At 50.8% G+C, this 16,958-nt stretch overlaps 1 protein-coding gene across 3 annotated transcripts in view; it reads right to left on the minus strand.

The window, feature by feature from the left end:
- The window catches only part of EYA2 (EYA transcriptional coactivator and phosphatase 2), a 164,538-nt gene that overhangs the window by 132,877 nt on the left and 14,703 nt on the right, over positions 1–16,958 (minus strand). The window contains exons 3-4 of one of the 3 annotated variants that reach the window (XM_045295311.1): positions 10,834–10,976; positions 2,752–2,868 (exon numbers count right to left, since the gene is read on the minus strand). In XM_045295311.1, coding sequence (XP_045151246.1) covers positions 2,752–2,868; positions 10,834–10,936 — 220 coding nt within the window. In that variant the 5' untranslated portion in view covers positions 10,937–10,976. Of the gene's footprint in view, positions 1–2,751; positions 2,869–10,833; positions 11,006–16,958 lie in introns of all 3 variants that reach the window. The other 2 variants (XM_004698039.4, XM_045295312.1) reach the window with 2 other exon arrangements.

The following is a 16,958-nucleotide window of genomic DNA, read 5'->3' on the forward strand; positions in this document are numbered from 1 at the left end:
CAGACCACCCTCTCCCAGCCTGTTCACCACAAAGGTCTCCCTGTGCGCAGGGTGAAGTCGGGAACTCCACTCTTCCAGCCACCTCCCGTCACTGTCTCAAAGTCTGAAGTTATCTACCGTCTGATTGGTTACTGCCTGTCTCTCTCCGTGAAGCGGTCACCTCTTTGGATGGCGGTGCCAGGCCCGAGCTGGGGCTGAGTAATCCAGAGTGGATGAATGGACGGAGGAGCTGGGGGTGGGTGGGTGGCAGATGGGGGAAGGGTGGACTGTGTTCACAGGTCCGCTTCGGTAGCTAGCCCTACTAGCCCTGAGGCAGGCAGCGCAGTTTCTGTTTGCTCAGCTAATTAGAGACACTGCCTGGGGGAGGACCAAATGCAAGCTCACAGTATTCTGGGCCTTGCTGCCCTCCCCACTCCCCACAGAGAGAAGGGGCCCTGCAGCTTATACCCCCAGGGGATGCAGAAGGGCCTTGGTCACAGTAGGAGCTGAGGAGGCTGCAGTGGACCGTGGCTATGATTTCAGCCGACTCCACCCGTTCCTCACTGCAGAGACGCCTTGCCCTGACGTCAGGCAGGTCAGTCATGTCCTCCAGGCCTCGGCTTCCTCTCCTGGGAAATGTGTAGCACACAGTGCCGACCCTGGAGGGCTGTGGTGAGTGCAGGAGCTATGTCCCACATCCCGGGCAGGCAGGGTCCACTGGCAGCATCACCAGCCAGGCCTGCGACAGACCCTTCCTTGGGGGCTACACTGGGGCTGGGCATCAAGGCTCACCAGCCCCCTAGCTCTGTGGGGATGCCTCACATTATCAGCTGACCCTTCACCATGTTAGGCCTCACAAGGTTGCTTCTGGCATCCATTTTTATTGTTTCTTGAATAGAAAAGTTTAACACAAAAGGTGACATGATCATACCTGGCAAATGCTTCGTTTTAAAAGAACAGTGAAATCGCTCACTGGCACACGCATGTCTCAGTGTGTTCCTTTTCAGACCCCTCGTGGGAGTTTCTAATGAACTTTCCCGAAGGCAAAAAGGGCGAGGTGGAGAAACCCCAACGTGTTCCTAATGAAACGAAAGCACAGGGATCGGCCTTGGACAGGGAAAAGGGGAAGCGGGCCCAGGAGACAGTCGAGAACTAGTGGGCTGGGAGCTTCCACAGTGGAATTCTTAAGGCCGCCCTTGGGGAAACAAGGCCCTGAGCCCCCTGCCTGGAACAACGGGCTACTGTGAAGGTTCATGGGATGCATCAACTTGGACGGGTCCCAAACCTCAATGGTTTGGCAGACACTGTATCAGCCTCTATTTTGTGATCCTCTGTGAGCAGCCAATCAGGTGCAAGGGGGTGTGGCCTGCATCCAAAGCTCTTCCTCTCTCGATCCTGCACTCATCTGGTCTGACCTCCAGTTCCTGGAACATGAGAAGTCTGCAGTCCGTTGCGTGACCTGCAGATTTTGGATCTGCCACTTCCAGAAAACCCATGAGCCAGCAGCCTGCCATCTGTAACCATTTCCTTGAGACACTCTTTCTATTTAGGTACACGCTTCACCGGCTTTCTAGTGATATAGATGCTTCTTCACCTGTCCAGAGCAAAGCTTCTTAAGCTGTGTGTTCCCACCATTTAAACAAGGGTACAGCACCGGAGGTGGGCATCGTGAAAGAAATTTGGCAACAGGACAAGGTTTCTGTACTTGATAAAGTAGAAGGGCAGCAAAAACCAGGAAGACACTTAATGGGATGGATTGACTCCAGGCCGCAACACTGGGCACGAATGTCACAGGGAAGGATGGCTCAGGCTGTGTTGTGTTCTGTGACTTAGGGTTGCCATGGGTCAGAACCAACTTGGTGGTACCTCACAGCAACGACAACAAAAAAGGTTTCCCAAGGTACAACGACCAACGTTTAATTCAAAATCAAACACATGGTGAATCCAAGGTATTTCTAGCAGGGCCTGTCTGTGTTGCAAATTTCTCCGGTGAAAGGGGTTGTAAGTGGAAAAGGTTTAAGAAGTCTGCGTTTAGAGAACCCAGATCAAAACAAGCTCCTTCACTCGCCTCTCCATCCTTACAGCTACCTGCCATTTCTCCACATCTTCACAGTGGACTTGCCTGGCCGTTCACACTTAAAACAAAAGGCAGCTCATCCCCAGTGCCCCCCGGAGATTCGCTTTGCTATTTCTGCAAGGCTCTCTTGCCAGGTCCCCTCTGACGCGCCTCCATCCTGGCTTCTGTCTGGGAACTTGAACCCAAGACTGTTCCTTCCACACAGCATCCACCTAGGCTGTTCCCTCTGCCCCCAAATGCTCTCCCTCCAGGGCTGGCTGACCTCACCCTCTGGGTCTCTGTCCCAATGCTACATCTTCAAAGAGGCTTCCCTGACCAACGGATGTAAAATTACACACCAACCTCTTCTGACCCACCCCCCACCTGCTCACCACTCAATCCCTAGCCAAACACCCTGCCCAGTTAATGTGCTTCACTGCACGCCATGCCATCTGAAGGAGCCCCTTTATGCACTTATTGTTTCTTACCCACCTCCCTCAACTGCCAGGTAACCACCTTGAGGGCAGACTCATTGCCGATTCTGTCCACCGGTCCAACCAACCTGCCCAATTCAGTTGGAACCTGGCGCACAGTAGGTGCTCGACAAGTCAAGGGAATCAAGAAAGGAATGGGCACATGAATGGACACCCAACTTGGGTTGAGGGTGGGGGTGGGATGCCTTGAGACAGCAGGGAGGGCCGGGACGCTGGACTGACCGTGCATCTGGTAGGTATATGGGCTCTGTCCAGTGGGTGGGGTGCTGAAGCTGGAGGCATAACTGAGGAAGCCACTCTGGCCTGGGGAATGGTTCAAGCTGTCTTCTGTCTTGATACCTTAGGGGGAGGGAAGAGAAAACACCACAGGCACATGACTACGATTCTTCCCTGTCACCTGCAGGAGAGACACTGAGTTAAAGCCACTCTCCACCTGGTCAGAGTCCAAGGGAGGGGTGCAAACAGGACCCCTTGAACCCAGGCTAGCCCACAGACATGTTCTGTTGCATCTATTTTTAAAGAGAATCTTAATCAGTTGCTTTTGTTTATAAATCAGCAGATAGGACACACACACACACACACACCACCACCACCAACAACAAATTCTGGATATATGACTTCTTCTGAGCAATGGGGGGAGGTAGGGTAGTCACCCCATGTGCTGGTGCTGTTTCCTGGATCCCCGCTGATCCTGCACTGCTGATTGTGAGGTCTATTTGCTTTCTGATTGCATTGAGGTAGGCAAGCTGAGCCAGCGTTGGTTGCCTGTGCATTTTATTTCTATGGAGAATGCAACCAGCACACTGCTGAAAAGCCCAGTCGTATGAAAGTCACGGGACCAAGAATCAGTGTCTCTCTGAATCCTGACCCCAGCGCCTGTCCTCAGAGACATCCACTGCACTTATCTCCTGAGCTCACGTCCAGACGTGCTTGCTCTGTACATGCAAGCTTATGTCATAAATATGTCTGTCACTCTCTCTATTCCCTGCTTTAAGGAGCCCTGATGGCTGAACAGCTAAGCCCTTGGTTCCTAACTGGAAATCAGGTGGTTTGGATCCACTCAGTGGCTGTCTTCTCCCTTAAGCCTCATAGCCCAGAAAACCCCTCGGCACATGCAGTTCTACTCTGCGGACTGTCACTGGTTCTGGGAGTGGAAAATCTCATCTTTCTCCTGAGGCATGGCTGGTAGTTTTAAACTGACCTATCCGTTAGCAGCCAAGCATATCACCCACTATGCCACCAGGGCTCCAATTTTTTTTTTTTAATGTTTCTTAAGGAAGGGAAAGAGCAAGGTGTGATGCCCGAGGAAGACCAGTTTAGGCACAGGAGGGGTATATGCAAAGGGTCTGAGACAGGGTTGTGTGGTGGAGGAGTCAACAGCCAGGAGGCCAGAGTGACCAGAGTGGAGTGAGAGTGGGGAGTAAGCAAGCCATGGCTTCAGAGAGGTCAGGGAGGTTGGGAAGGGGACGGCAGGCTTACAGGATTTGGAAGCCTTTGGCTTTAACCTTGAGTGAGGCTGGAGTCCCAGTGGAGGATGGATGTGAACTGGCTTGGGTTAAAGGCATCAACAGCCCACTCTGCCCGTACAGAGCCCAGAGCTGTGCCTTCTGAGCCAGCCCACTGTGTGCCATGGCTGGAGAGTCCCCATCTAGTACTGGCTCATCATATCACTTGGGAAAGCCCCCTCCCCGCCTTCCCCTTCCCAAATCTCCATGTTTTCATAAGTTAGCACAAGAGCTCTGGTGCTTGCTCAGCCCCAATCGCTTGGGTATCACCTGCTTGGCTTCCTGCAGCCCAGACCTGATGATTCATTCCATAGGTTCCCTTGCATCACCTGAATTTCAAAACAGTTTTGCGTGCCCTAAGCAAAATGCCCCCCAAATTTCAAGTTTGCTGGGCCGTAGGTAGTTTTCTGAATGCATAGGAGAGCAACTACGTAATGATCAAATCTATTAAAGTTCCTTTGTGTCCCACCTAGGATCGTCTCTGTACCTCCAGCCACCCACAGACCACAGTTGAGCTAACAGCCCCAGACAGCTGCTCTCCAGCTCTGGCGTCAGGGAGCTTTTTTGTCAAGGGAGCTTTTTTGCTTCCTACGATGGTCTTGTTTCGGTCAGCTGGGCTCCAGCAGGCTCCAGTGACCTGGGGCTGCAAGCCAATGCAATCAAGCCATGGGGAGCAATGGAAGAAGACCGCAGACCCCTGTTCCCCACCCTGCAGGCGTAATCTAAAAGCAAACTGCCCCCTCCCCACTGCATTTCAGAGGCCGCAGTGGGGCCCGTCCCTCTTCCTAGCTGCAGAGTTACAGTCTCAGAAACAGCCTCCACCTGGTCGCACTTCCCCAGGAAGGTGCCGACGGGCTCATATTCTGTTTGGGCAGACTTCTGCTTTGCTGTTGAGAAGTTAAGCTACGCGGTGATCAATGAAGGAGCACCGGTGGTGTCGTAGATTAAGCATTGGGCTGCTCACCGCAAAGTCCGCAGTTCAAACCTGCCAGCAGCTCTGAGGAGGAAAGATGAGGCTATCGGGTCTCATAAAGATGTACAGTCTTGAAAACAAAACAAAAAAGAGGTACAGTCTTGCTGGGAAACCCGAAGGAGCAGCGGCTGATATGAACTGGAAGGGGCTCCGCAGCCGTGGGCTTGGTTTGGTTGGGTGGCAGATTGGACAACACAGCCATAACACTTCTTAGCGCTGCTCATCAAGAAGAGTGCATTTTCACCCACCCCCACCCCCTCCAGCATCTAGTCCAAGGGCCCTAGTGGCACACTGGTTAAGTACTCAGCTGCTAACCCGAAGGTTGGTGGTTTGAACTCACCAGGAGCTCTGCGGGAGAAAAGACCTGGTGGTCTGCGGCCATAAAACTGACAGCCTAGAAACCCCAGCAACTGCCCCGGGAGGATTTCCGCTCCGTTCCAGGCAGGCACTGCGTGTTGACAATTGCCTCAAGGGCATCTAATAGCAATAACAACAGAACAAGGCTGGCCCACAACTTGTGTTGACCCGCGGAAGTGGATGCAGTGATGCTTCCGAGTTCTGGAACCCAGGTAGGTACCATGGGCCCAGAGAGGTACCATGCATCCACCTTCACCCTCCTGGACCCAAGACCACCAGGCGGTGAGGCAGCCCACTGTGAAGGGCCATGGTGAGGATGAGAGTCCCAGCCATGCCCAGCTGACCCAAAGCTGAACACAGGTGCGAGACCAGGGAAGACGAGCAGAAGCCAGTCCACAGGAGGGGGAGAAATCAGTGTTGGTTTAAGCCACTAAGCTCTGGTGTGGTTCGCTACACAGTCCCTGATAACAGGGATCTCTTCTGCTACCTAACAAAGGTCAGGTGCATAAACCACAACTCAACGCAGACTCATATGACCCCATAGGGCAGAGTAAAACTGCCCTGGTGGGTTTCTGAGACTCTCTCTTAATGGGAGCTTTCCACCCCTCAGAAATGCACACAGTTGCTGGTATAATGGCAAACAAACAACCACCCCCCTCCCAAACTTAAATGACCAACAATATATTTAGGGATGACCAGGAAATGGAAGATACAACAGCAAAAAGGCAGGAACTGAAGTTATCCCCATGCAAAGGGATACACTTTCCAGACACAGAGTTGGGTAGGGAAAGCAGATACAATTCAGCAGTCATGCTCTGCACTGGAAGCCCACAAATGAAGGCCCTCAGGCTTATTGCTGTCCTCTGCTTATTGCTGCAAATAAAGTTGTATTGGCATAGAGGCACGCCTACTCATTCCCTGACAGTCTGACTGCTCACACAACCTGGCAACGTTGGGTAGTCGCAAATGGGGTCTATTCACTGGACAGCTTCAGATGGATGGGAGAGCTGGGCAGTGAATGAGAAAGGCCGACGGAGAACTCAGCCTTTGAAATAAGGGGCTGGTGAAGAATACGGAATGTACGGTGGCCTGCTAGGAGAGTAAACTTCTCTGTCTGGGGGAAGTACAGCCAGCATGCTCCTGAGAACCCGGACTTTCAATCTCAGTTACGCGGGACATCTTCTCAAGAGGGACTAGTCTGCAGAGAAGGACATCGTGTCGGGGACAAAGAGGCAGACCCCCGAGGAGAATAACCGGCATTGTGCTGCCAACTAGGGGCTCATACACAGCAACCGTTGGGAGGAAGGCGCAGGTTGTAAACAACAACAACAGAGACCCGGACGGCCTGCAAAGCCAAGGATATTCACTCTTTGGCGCATTGTAGAAAACATGTGTCCTACCAAAGAAACGCACGGGCATGCGTACCCTCAAATTCAGGGGCGTGGGCATCTTCGAGAAGAAAGAAGGTGCCCTCCTTTAGGTTTTTAACTTGCCCATTGGAAGGCTGGCCCGTGGGTGTTTGCAACACTGGTCTCTCGAGGCTTTCATCCGTGCCTTAACCACTGCGTAACCCACCGAGAGAAACTACTCAGCTCTCTCCCTCGCCTTGTGCCTCTAGTCTGCTCCATGGTGTCTTTCCCTGCAGCTATTTTAGACAAAGGTAAATAATGCTGTTTGTCAAGCAGTCGGGGGAAAAAAAAGCTCCCTGACAAGACTCAGCAGCGTCTGCCCAGACAATGAGCCAACATGTATGCTTGCTTGGGCACAGGCGGACCGGGAGAGAAACGGCTCTGGGTCCCACCTGTTCGTGTTCAGCTCCAGGGACGTCCAGGGTGTGCCTCAGCCTGGCTTCCTGATAGAGCTGGCACTGACTACTGGCTAAGCCTTTCCTCTCAGCTGTGCCTGTGCACCATACAGTAAGGCCCACGGGCCAAATGTGGCCCACTGTCTCTGTTTGGGTTAATAAAGTTTTATTGGCACACCGACACACTTAGTAGTTCCCACATTCTTGGGAAGCTTTTGCCCTACCATGACGGAGTCGAGTAGTTGTGAAAAAGAATGCATCTCCCCAGCGGAAACTATTTACCAGCTGGTCCTTTACAGAAAAGGTGAGCTCGCTTACCCTTATGTTATTCCATATATATATGGAATATTCCGTCAATTCCACCGTGACCCTACAGAACAGAGGAGAATGACCCACATCAAGTTGCTTCTGAAGCTGTCAACTTTATGGGGGTAGATCTTTATTGGTTGGTGGGTTTGAACCGCCAACCTTTCCATTAGTAGTCCAGCACTTAAGCACTGAGCCACCAGGGCTCCTTTAGCCCCAAGAGAGAAGGTTTCATTTAACCCCCCGAGTGATCCTGAGGAGGCCAGCCATAGCTCAGCTGAGGAAACGGGGGCTCAGAGAGGGGAGGTAGCTGACAACAAGCAAGGGTCAGTGGTGGGAAGTGACGTCCGATGACGAAACGTCAGAACTCGGGCTCTGATCACCGATAGTGTAGTATCAGGAGACTGGCTCTTCGAAACGGAGCCGAGCTGGTGAACCCACTCTGAGCGGGGTTGGCTCCTGTCCGAGGCCATGTTTTGCCCGGGAAAGTGGCCCTTCTTGGAAAGTCACCGGCCTTTGTTTCTCTTGGCTGCCAGCCAGGCGGAGTCACGTATGTGCGATTGTATCACCCGTCTGCCCGCCCACGAGGGAAAGAAAGTGAGAGAAGATGCCCACACCTGCTGGCCCAGGTCTGTCACAGGTAACCCCCCAGCATCTGGGGAATGCACATCCGGGCGGCAGAGCTGGGCATCAAAAAGCTCCGACTCAGGAGCCCAGCAGCCTGGGTTTAGTTCCGCATCTGCCACTAACCAGCTGGGCGACCTCAGGCAAGTGAGTTACCTACCTTCTCGGAGCCTCAGAAGAGGCTAAGGATGTGGCTTTTTTAAAGGTTGAGATTCAGAGTGAGGAATCCAAGGACCGAGAGCACCGTCCTGGCAGGAAGCCAATGATCAACACCTGACCTGATGGTCCCAGGTCATGGACTGAACTGTGTATTCCTCCCCCTCCCCGCCCCCCAATACAAAGGAGTTTCAAAAAGCTCCTGGGGAAATTCCATTGTTAAAAAAAAAAATTAAATCAGTTTATTGGGGGCTCTTGCAGATATGATAACAATCCATAAATCAATGACATCCAGCAAACTTGTACATGTGTGGCCATCGCCATTTTCTCCATTATCTTTTAACTCCACTCTCCACTTTTCGAAGCTCTCTCGTGTGTCCTAACCCGGCAGGCCTAGTGGTTTATGAGTCAGGCTGCTAATGGCAAGGTCAGTAGTTCAAACCTATCAGTCACTCTTTGGGAGAAAGATGAGGCTTTCTACTCCCATGAAGATGTACAGCCCTGACACCCACAGGGCCAGCTCCACCCTCTCCTGCAGGGCCGCGATGAGCCGGGATGGAGTCGAAGGCCGTGAGTTCGGTTCTGGAGTTTATACTTATGGACATAATCCCACTTGGGAACAAGGTTTTCTTTCTTATGCTGATGCTGGTGGAGGGGAGTCCTCCAGTCAATTTTGAGATATAAAAAGAGCTAATCAGCATGGCGACAAGGAAGGAAGGAAGCAGATGAAGACACACGCTAGGAGGAGACGGCCAAGGGGTCCAGGAATGCTGGGTCAGAGCCCTCTCCCAGAGGCAGCAGAGAGAGCGAGCGAGAGAGAGAGAGAGAGAGAGAGAGAGAGAGAGAGAGAGAGAGAGCGAGAGCCTTGTCTTAGCGCCCAGAGCCAGCATCATGAATTCAGACTTCTTTCTAAACTGTGAGGAAATAAATGTGTTTGCTAAAGTCACTAAGAAACTCAGATGACCCACATGACCACCAATTCCACCTCTCGGGTCACTAGCACCTGCCCACTGCCGATGCCCCGCTCAGGCCTCCGCCAGGCCTCTCCATGAACTCCCGAGGTCTCCCAACTGGCCTGCTGCTTCTCCTCTTGCTTGTCACCCTCCAATGGCTTCTGGCTTATGGGAAACAAAATCCCAAATCCTTCCTGGGAGCGCCTAGGCCCTACCCGTCACCTGCTTTATCTGCCACCAATGCTCCAGCCACTGCTCTGGTTGGTCAGGCCTGGCTGGGGATTCTCGTGGCTGTGGCCTCCGCCTGGTCATTTCTTGACTCTTGGCGGAACTGGACCTAGCTAAAGGTCTTCCCTGGACGTGAAGTATTAAGACTTCTTGTTATCTGCTCTCTTATGCCCCTCCTGCGCTCCCATCACACCAGGCATTGCCCATGCTCATTCCTAGATGTAGTTCGGAGTTCCGTAATGTCTCCACAGACGCTGAGCTGGGATGTGTGTGGACCAGACGACTCACGTTTTCACTTCTCTGCACAGTGTCTGTTCGTGAAGGAGAAAGTGTCCCAAGTCTTTATTTGAGGGCTGCACATAAATTTTGGCAAGAAGGTAAATTCACAAGGACAGCGTCTATGAATGAGGATAGACTGTAATAGGTAAAATATTAAAAATGTGTATTTTTTCTGCTTTAGAGACCAGAGCCCCTGTAACAACTCAAATCTGCCACTGTAGCGTAAGGAGCCACAGACAATAACAAGATGAATGTGTATGACTATGTGTCAATAAAACTTTATTTACAAAGCAGGCAGAGGGCCACATTAGGCCCACGGGCGATATAGCTTGCTGACCCCCAATGGAGACTACTATTTTGTATATTTCAAGATTTTACCTATAGTGTATCTTTTAGCACACATTCATTGGCCACTGGCATTTTCCTATACAACATCATGTTTGTAAATCAGATTCCTAGGGTTCTGTTGGAACTACTGAAAAAGATGGACCTTTCTTCCCCACCAAATGCTGAAAGAAGCAGGCCCCATCTTTGCTTCCAGATGGGGACACCCTGTGTGAGAGGAAAGGCACTTCAGAGCTGACGGCAGGATGAGACCAATTCTTCATGACACCACTGAGCATCTGGATCCAGCCATACCTGATGTCCGTTACCCTCAGCTTTCCCATTTACGGAGATCATTATATTTCCCCTTTCTCCACGCCAGCTCTTGGATTGGATTCTGACCTTTGTAATCAAAACCCAAACCAAACCCACTGCCATTGAGTCGGTGCTGACTCATAGTGGCCCCTTGCGGGTTTTGGAGGCAGCAACTCTTTACAGGAGTAGAAAGCCCAGTCTTTCTCCTGAGGAAGGCTGCTGGTGGTTTCGAACTCCCAACCACTAGGATCTCAGCCCAATGAGTAACCACTACACCACCAGGGCTCCTCACTGGGAGCCTTTGATAGACTCTGTCAAACTTGAACCACATTTAAGGTGTCTCTCCTTCTCCTCTATGTCCAGTCCCAAATTAGCCCAGTTACATGTATCAGTCTGCACTGAACAGAGGCATCTGCCTATGAGTGTGACTATGATGCTGGCGGCCCCGGGAGAACGTTGAGGTCCGGGCCTGGTACTCACTGTAAGAAGGGATTCCGTAGGCTTGTGCTGGGGGTGGATAGGCTGTGTAGGAAGCGGCCTGCTGAATCCCTGTGCTGTACTGCGTCTGGCCATAGGCTGCCATGGCTGTGGGAGGCCGGCTGGGCAGGACACGCGGGCAAGGTCTGCGGGAAGGGAGAGAAGATGATGAAATCTCCTAGCTCCACCCAGCACCCTTCCCCCTTATCTTGGTACGAACACCAGCAATGTCTTTAACGCAGGCATTCATCAAATCTCACCTCACAGTCCTGTTCCCAGCCACCAGGAAGATGACACTGCCTGTCTCCCTTGCGGCTGGATTTGACCATGTGACTGGGTTCCGGTGGCCTCAGCAGGTGCTGTCACACAGCGCAGTAACTCATGGTGCCAACCCACCTCCCGGAAGGCCCTCCTTCCGTACCAGACCCTACAGCATCCTTAGTAATGGTCATTAGCCATTTTAATCAGAGAATAATATGTGTGCCAGACAGCTGTACACAACGTAAGTGTAACGTTTCTCAGGGTAGATGATTACTAGCAATACAAGGATGTCACTTTGAGGACTGTGGTGCATTGGATCCAAACCAGGGTATTTTTTTTAATCATTTTATTGGGGGCTCATACAACTCTTATCACAGTCCATACACACATCCATTGTGTCAAGCGCATTTGTACATTTGTTGCCATCATCATTCTCAAAACATTTGCTTTCTACTTGAGCCCTTAGTATCAGCTCCTCATTTTTTCCCTTCCCTCCCCGCTCCCCACTCCCTCATGAACCCTTGATAATTTAGAAATTATTATTATTTTGTCATATCTTACACCCTCCAACATTTCCCTTCATCCACCTTTCTGTTGTCCACCTCACAGGGAGGAGGTTATATGTAGATCCTTGTAATCGGTTCCCTCTATCCAACCCACCCTCCCTCCACCCTCCTGGTATCACCACTGGTCCTGAAGGGATCATCTGTCTTGGATTCCTTGTGTTTCCAGTTCCTATCTGTACCAGTGTACATCCTCTGGTCTAGCCAGATTTGTAAGGTAGAACTGGGATCATGATAGTTTGGGGGTAGGGGGAAGAAGCATTTAGGAACTAGAGGAAAGTTGTGTGTTTTATCGTTGCTATACTGCACCCTGACTGGCTCATCTCTTCTCCACGACCCTTCTGTAAGGGGATGTCCTGTTGCCTACAGATGGGTCTTGGGTCTCCACTCTGCACTCTCCCTCATTCACAATGATTTGATTTTTTGTTCTTTGATGCCTGATACCTCATCCCTTTGACACCTCGTGATCACACAGGCTGGTGTGTTTCTTCCGTGTTGGCTTTGTTGCTTCTGAGATAGATGGTTTACCTTCAAGCCTTTAAGACCCCAGACGCTATATCTTTTAATAGCCGGGCACCATCAGCTTTCTTCACCACGTTTGCTTATGCACCTGCTTTGTCTTCAGCGATCGTCAAACCAGGGTATTTTCAATCGCCTCAGATGCACGTGAACGTTGGACACTGAATAAGGAAGGCCCCAAAGAAGCGACGCATCTGAACGATGCAGCAGGTGGAGAATACTGAAAGTACCGTGGACTGCCACAAAAACAAACAGATCCGTCTTGGAAGGACAGCCAGAGTGCTCCTTAGAGGCCAGGATGGCCAGATTTCAACTCATGCACTTTGGACACGTTATTAGGAGACCTGGGAATGGGCATCGTGCTTGGTCAGGTAGAGGGCCAGCAAAAAAGAGGAAGACCCTCGACAAGATGGATAGACACCGTGGCTGTAACAATGGGCGCCAACTCGGGAAAACTGGGCGTGGTGCAGGACTGGTGGTGTTTGCTTCTCTTGTACATAGGATCGCTACAGATTGGAACCCAAACAACAACAGTAAAACTGTCTCTCAAAATCTGTCTACGTTGAATTACAACATTATCAGTGACTGAGCAGAGGCCTTTTTTTGTCCTTTTCCTGTCACTACGACTTCATTCTAACAAAATATCGGTTCATCAATACTAATGACCACCACGCTGTGGGTCAGGCCCTGGGGAACTTGACAAAATCAATGACTATTAAAACACTGTCAACCCTAAAAAGATGGTAGTGTGAGCAGATGAACCCACACGGTTCAAAGCACCCTTGTCATTGAGCAATCCAGACAGCTCTGACCAGAGCGCAGTAGGAGGTCCCCAAAGCAAATGAGCATAGCCTTTGAGCCTCATACGTGTATCGATTCATGTGAGCGGGGCTTATGAAAAACGCTTTTGTTGTGAAAACGAACTCCTGCAGTTTCTATTAGAAAACGTTTACTGTGAGTCAAGTCAAAGCCTACAGAACGGATCGCCAGTTTTACATCCAACCGTTCCTACACACGTTATTTCCCCTCCTCCACTACACTCCCTCCATGTGTGATCACTTAGCCCACTTGTTCCCTGGGAGTCCTGTTTCTATCCCTTCTCTCCCCTAACCTGCTGTGCTCTTTGTTCTTAGATAAATGCTGCCCTTTTGATCTTAAATGGTTGGTTTTTCTAACATGGGTGGGGAGTTCAGTCCCAGACCTGAGGAAGAGTCCCACCAGTCTCTATTTGCAGTCAGTTTGGTCTCCTTTACGATTTGGGGTTTTGTTCCACAGTTTTCTCCAACTTTATCCAGGAGCTTCGAACGTGAGTCTTCTCAGAGCAGTTGCTAGTGGAAGCCGGACACGATCTGAGGGTTGTGGGAATGGATGTTCTCATGTCCACTAGTCCACTGGACTAACTGCTTCCCCGGGTCTCTTTGTTTTCATCACTCTTTCTTCTGGATGGGAAGAAACCAATAGTTGCACCTTTGATGGCTGCTCACAAGCTTTGAAGATCCCAGTGGGATACTACAGGGATATATATATATTATAAAAAGCGATACATTTCTGCTGAAACACTGCACAGAGATTTTTACAGATGTGTATCAAATGTTTAGGGATTGTCCTCTTGGCAGTCCCTCATTGATAGTTCTCCCTACCCTGTGCACACCCCTAGTGATGCCACAGCTGGGCTCTGCTCAACAGGACAAGGGCAGAGATATTGTAGGCCTGGACGCACAGGCTTGGATGGGACCCTCCTGTCCCATCTCCTCTTTTGGCCACAATTGTGGAGGGCCTGGGTTGAGATGGCAAAGTCATGATATGGAACATCCTGGATCCTTGAGTCAGTGTGTGGAGGAGAGCTGCCCCGGAAAGTTTCTCTTAATCAAAACTGAACTCTAAGTAGGAAATAAACCTGTGTTGTGTTAAGGCACTGACATTTCAGTCCTTATTGACTGCTGCAGCCTAGCCTGCACCTAAGGATCCCTGCTGGTATGACTGTAACATGCTCAGCTGCTAATCAGAAGGTCAGAGGTTCGAACCCATGGGCAGTTCCATGAGAGAAAAGACCTGGAGATCTTATCCCATAAAGAGTTCAGCCTCAGAAACCCTTGGGAAACGTTCTGCTCTTTCATGGTCACCATGAATGGGAATCAACTCAATGGCACACAGTAACATAGACTCTCCCACCTTTACCATCCATCTCCATTTCTACACCTTCTTACTGGGTGCCGTTCTGCCAAAGCTCTTAGTGACAAAGGGGGAGTGGGCACGTGATACAAGCTCATCCAATCAGACTCTTTTCTGGGAATTCACATCTGGGGATGAATCATCCATTCCAACAGCCATGCCCTGAGCAGACGATCTTTTAGTTCCTTGCAACAACTTCAACCAAGCACCATCTGATTCTTGACCTTTCTCAAAGCCTGACGCTGCCATGGCATCCACGTGGGGGGCTTCTCCAGGGCTTGCCCCACAGGGGCTTACATCAGAGGTTAGGGACCAGCCAAGCGTTGGTTTCCGTTGGCTGCACCCAAAGAACCCAAATGGGTCCTGTCCTTCATGGTGCACAGCAGACCTATAAAGGGCCACCCACCTACGACCATAATGCCTGTCTTCACAGGGGCAGGTGGCCAGGGCTTGCCGTCCATGGTGCCACAGTTGCCCTTGAACTGCCTACCTCTCAGTCAGCAGCTGAGCACTAAACCATGGATCCCTTCAAACCCGAAAATGAACTCTCTACCAGCACCTCCATTCCAACGCAGAGACCCTATAGGACAGGGTAGAACTGCCCCTTGGGCTTCTGAGGCTTTATGGGAGCAGAGTCTCATATTCCCCCCAGAGTGACAGGTGGGTTCAAACCACTGACCTCACAGTTGGCAGCTTAATGCGTAGACCACTATGCTACCAGGGCTCTTTTCTCTGTCTCTGTCCCTGTCTCTCTCTCTCTCTCTCTCTCTCTCTCACACACACACACACACACTGCCATCAAGTTGATTCCAATTGAAAATGACCCTCTAGGACAGAGTAGAACTACCTCTGTGCGTTTCTAAGGCTGTAAATCCTTATGGGAACATGAGGAGACAGGCTCATCCTCATCCTGTGGAGCAGCTGGTGGGTTCAAACGGCTGACCTTGTAGTTACCAGCTCAAAGCATAACCCATTATGCCACCAGAGAGCCTTATCGTAGCGATCTATTCACAGAAACATATGTCTCTATATTGAAATATATAAACATAAATATATAATATATATTCAGACGTATAGAGCCCTAAAGATTGTATGTGTGTATACAGTTCATTAAAAAATCATTGAAAGTATTTTAAAACCAGAAGATTACACACACTGTCTCTCTCCCCTACATGCCCTATTTCTACTTTCTCCAGGAACTCAGATGGGCACACCTGTGGGCATTATCCGGGGAACCGGAGGAGAGGCATCCCCTTGGATTGCTTTCACTGTTGGCACCAGCCCCTACAGGGCCCACTGCACCGAGGGATTAAAATAGCAATTTGAACCTATTACTTGCCAGGCACAGTTCTAATTCCTTTATGTATCTGAATGAACTGGCTCATTTGACCTCCCAACAACTTCAAGGACTCCCAGGGGCCTTTCCTAATCTCCTCCCCACATTACAGATAAGAGAACAGAAGCAGGCAAGAGCGCACAGCACACATCCCCGGCTCCATGGGTCAGGCCCGCTAGGTTCCCGTGACCTCAAGTACCTAACTATTCTAATGGGCCCGCCGGCCAGTGACTGTGGATGCGACTCCTAGCTCCCCACAGCCCCCTCCACCCCCCGTCCCCACACGTGACACCACTTTCACCAAAGTGTCTGTCTGTCTGTAGAGATCCCCTCTGAGAGGAGCTGCCAGGTACTGTGAGCCCTAGATTGCCAAGTTCAAGACCCAAGAAAGGAAAAACTGTCCCTATACCTGCTTTTTCTTTTTGGCTACCACTATGATGAAGGTTGTGGATCCTGGTGGTTTAGTGGATTCTTTGTTGGGCTGCTAACCACAAGGTCAGTGGTTTGAAACCACCGACCATTTCATGGTAGAACGAACAGGCTTTCTACTCCCGGAAAGAATGACAGTCTCAGAAATCCACAGGGGCAGTTCTGCCCTGTCCTACAGGGTCGTGATGAGTCGGCATCAATTTGGTGGCAGTGAGCTTGATGTGGATGACAGCTTCTTTGGGAAATTTGTTCTCAAAGTGCCTATGAGACCCATCTGAGCTGGCGGTGCCAGAAGTCTCATCAGCCAGTGTCCAGGCTCTCCTGGGGCCACACACGCCTGCCCAGTAGAGCTGGTGCTGAACAGGGAGCCTGATTGAAAACATTCCCAATTAACACACTCCCTCTGAAACCCAGGAGGCATAGTGGAATATGTGTTGGGCTGCTAATCACAAGGTCAGTAGTTCGAGTCTACCAGCCTTTCCATGGGAGAAAGAAGAGGCTTTTTGCTTCTGTAAAGATTTACAACTATGGAAACCCACAGGGGAAGCTCTGCTCTGTGCGACAAGGTCGCTGAGAGTCAGAATCAACCTGATGGCACTGAGAGTTTTAGAAGAGGACCTTGGTGCTGGCCCCCCATGTTGACAGAGTAGAGCTACCCCATGGGGTCTTCCAAGGCCTCTTTACAGGAGAGGCCCTGGTGGAGCAGTGGTTAAGCGCTCAGCTGGGAGGAAGACACAGCAGTCTGTTTCCACAAGGATTTACACGGACAAGCACACACAGAAGAATCCCTTGGGGAGCCAGTAAAAGTGCAGATTCTAACCCAGGCTATCGGGTGGAAGGGCAAAGTC

Source organism: Echinops telfairi, unplaced genomic scaffold (genome assembly GCF_000313985.2).
Source record: "Echinops telfairi isolate 266 unplaced genomic scaffold, ASM31398v2 ScPeMD7_5592;HRSCAF=6446, whole genome shotgun sequence".
Classification (NCBI taxonomy): Eukaryota; Metazoa; Chordata; class Mammalia; order Afrosoricida; family Tenrecidae; genus Echinops; species Echinops telfairi.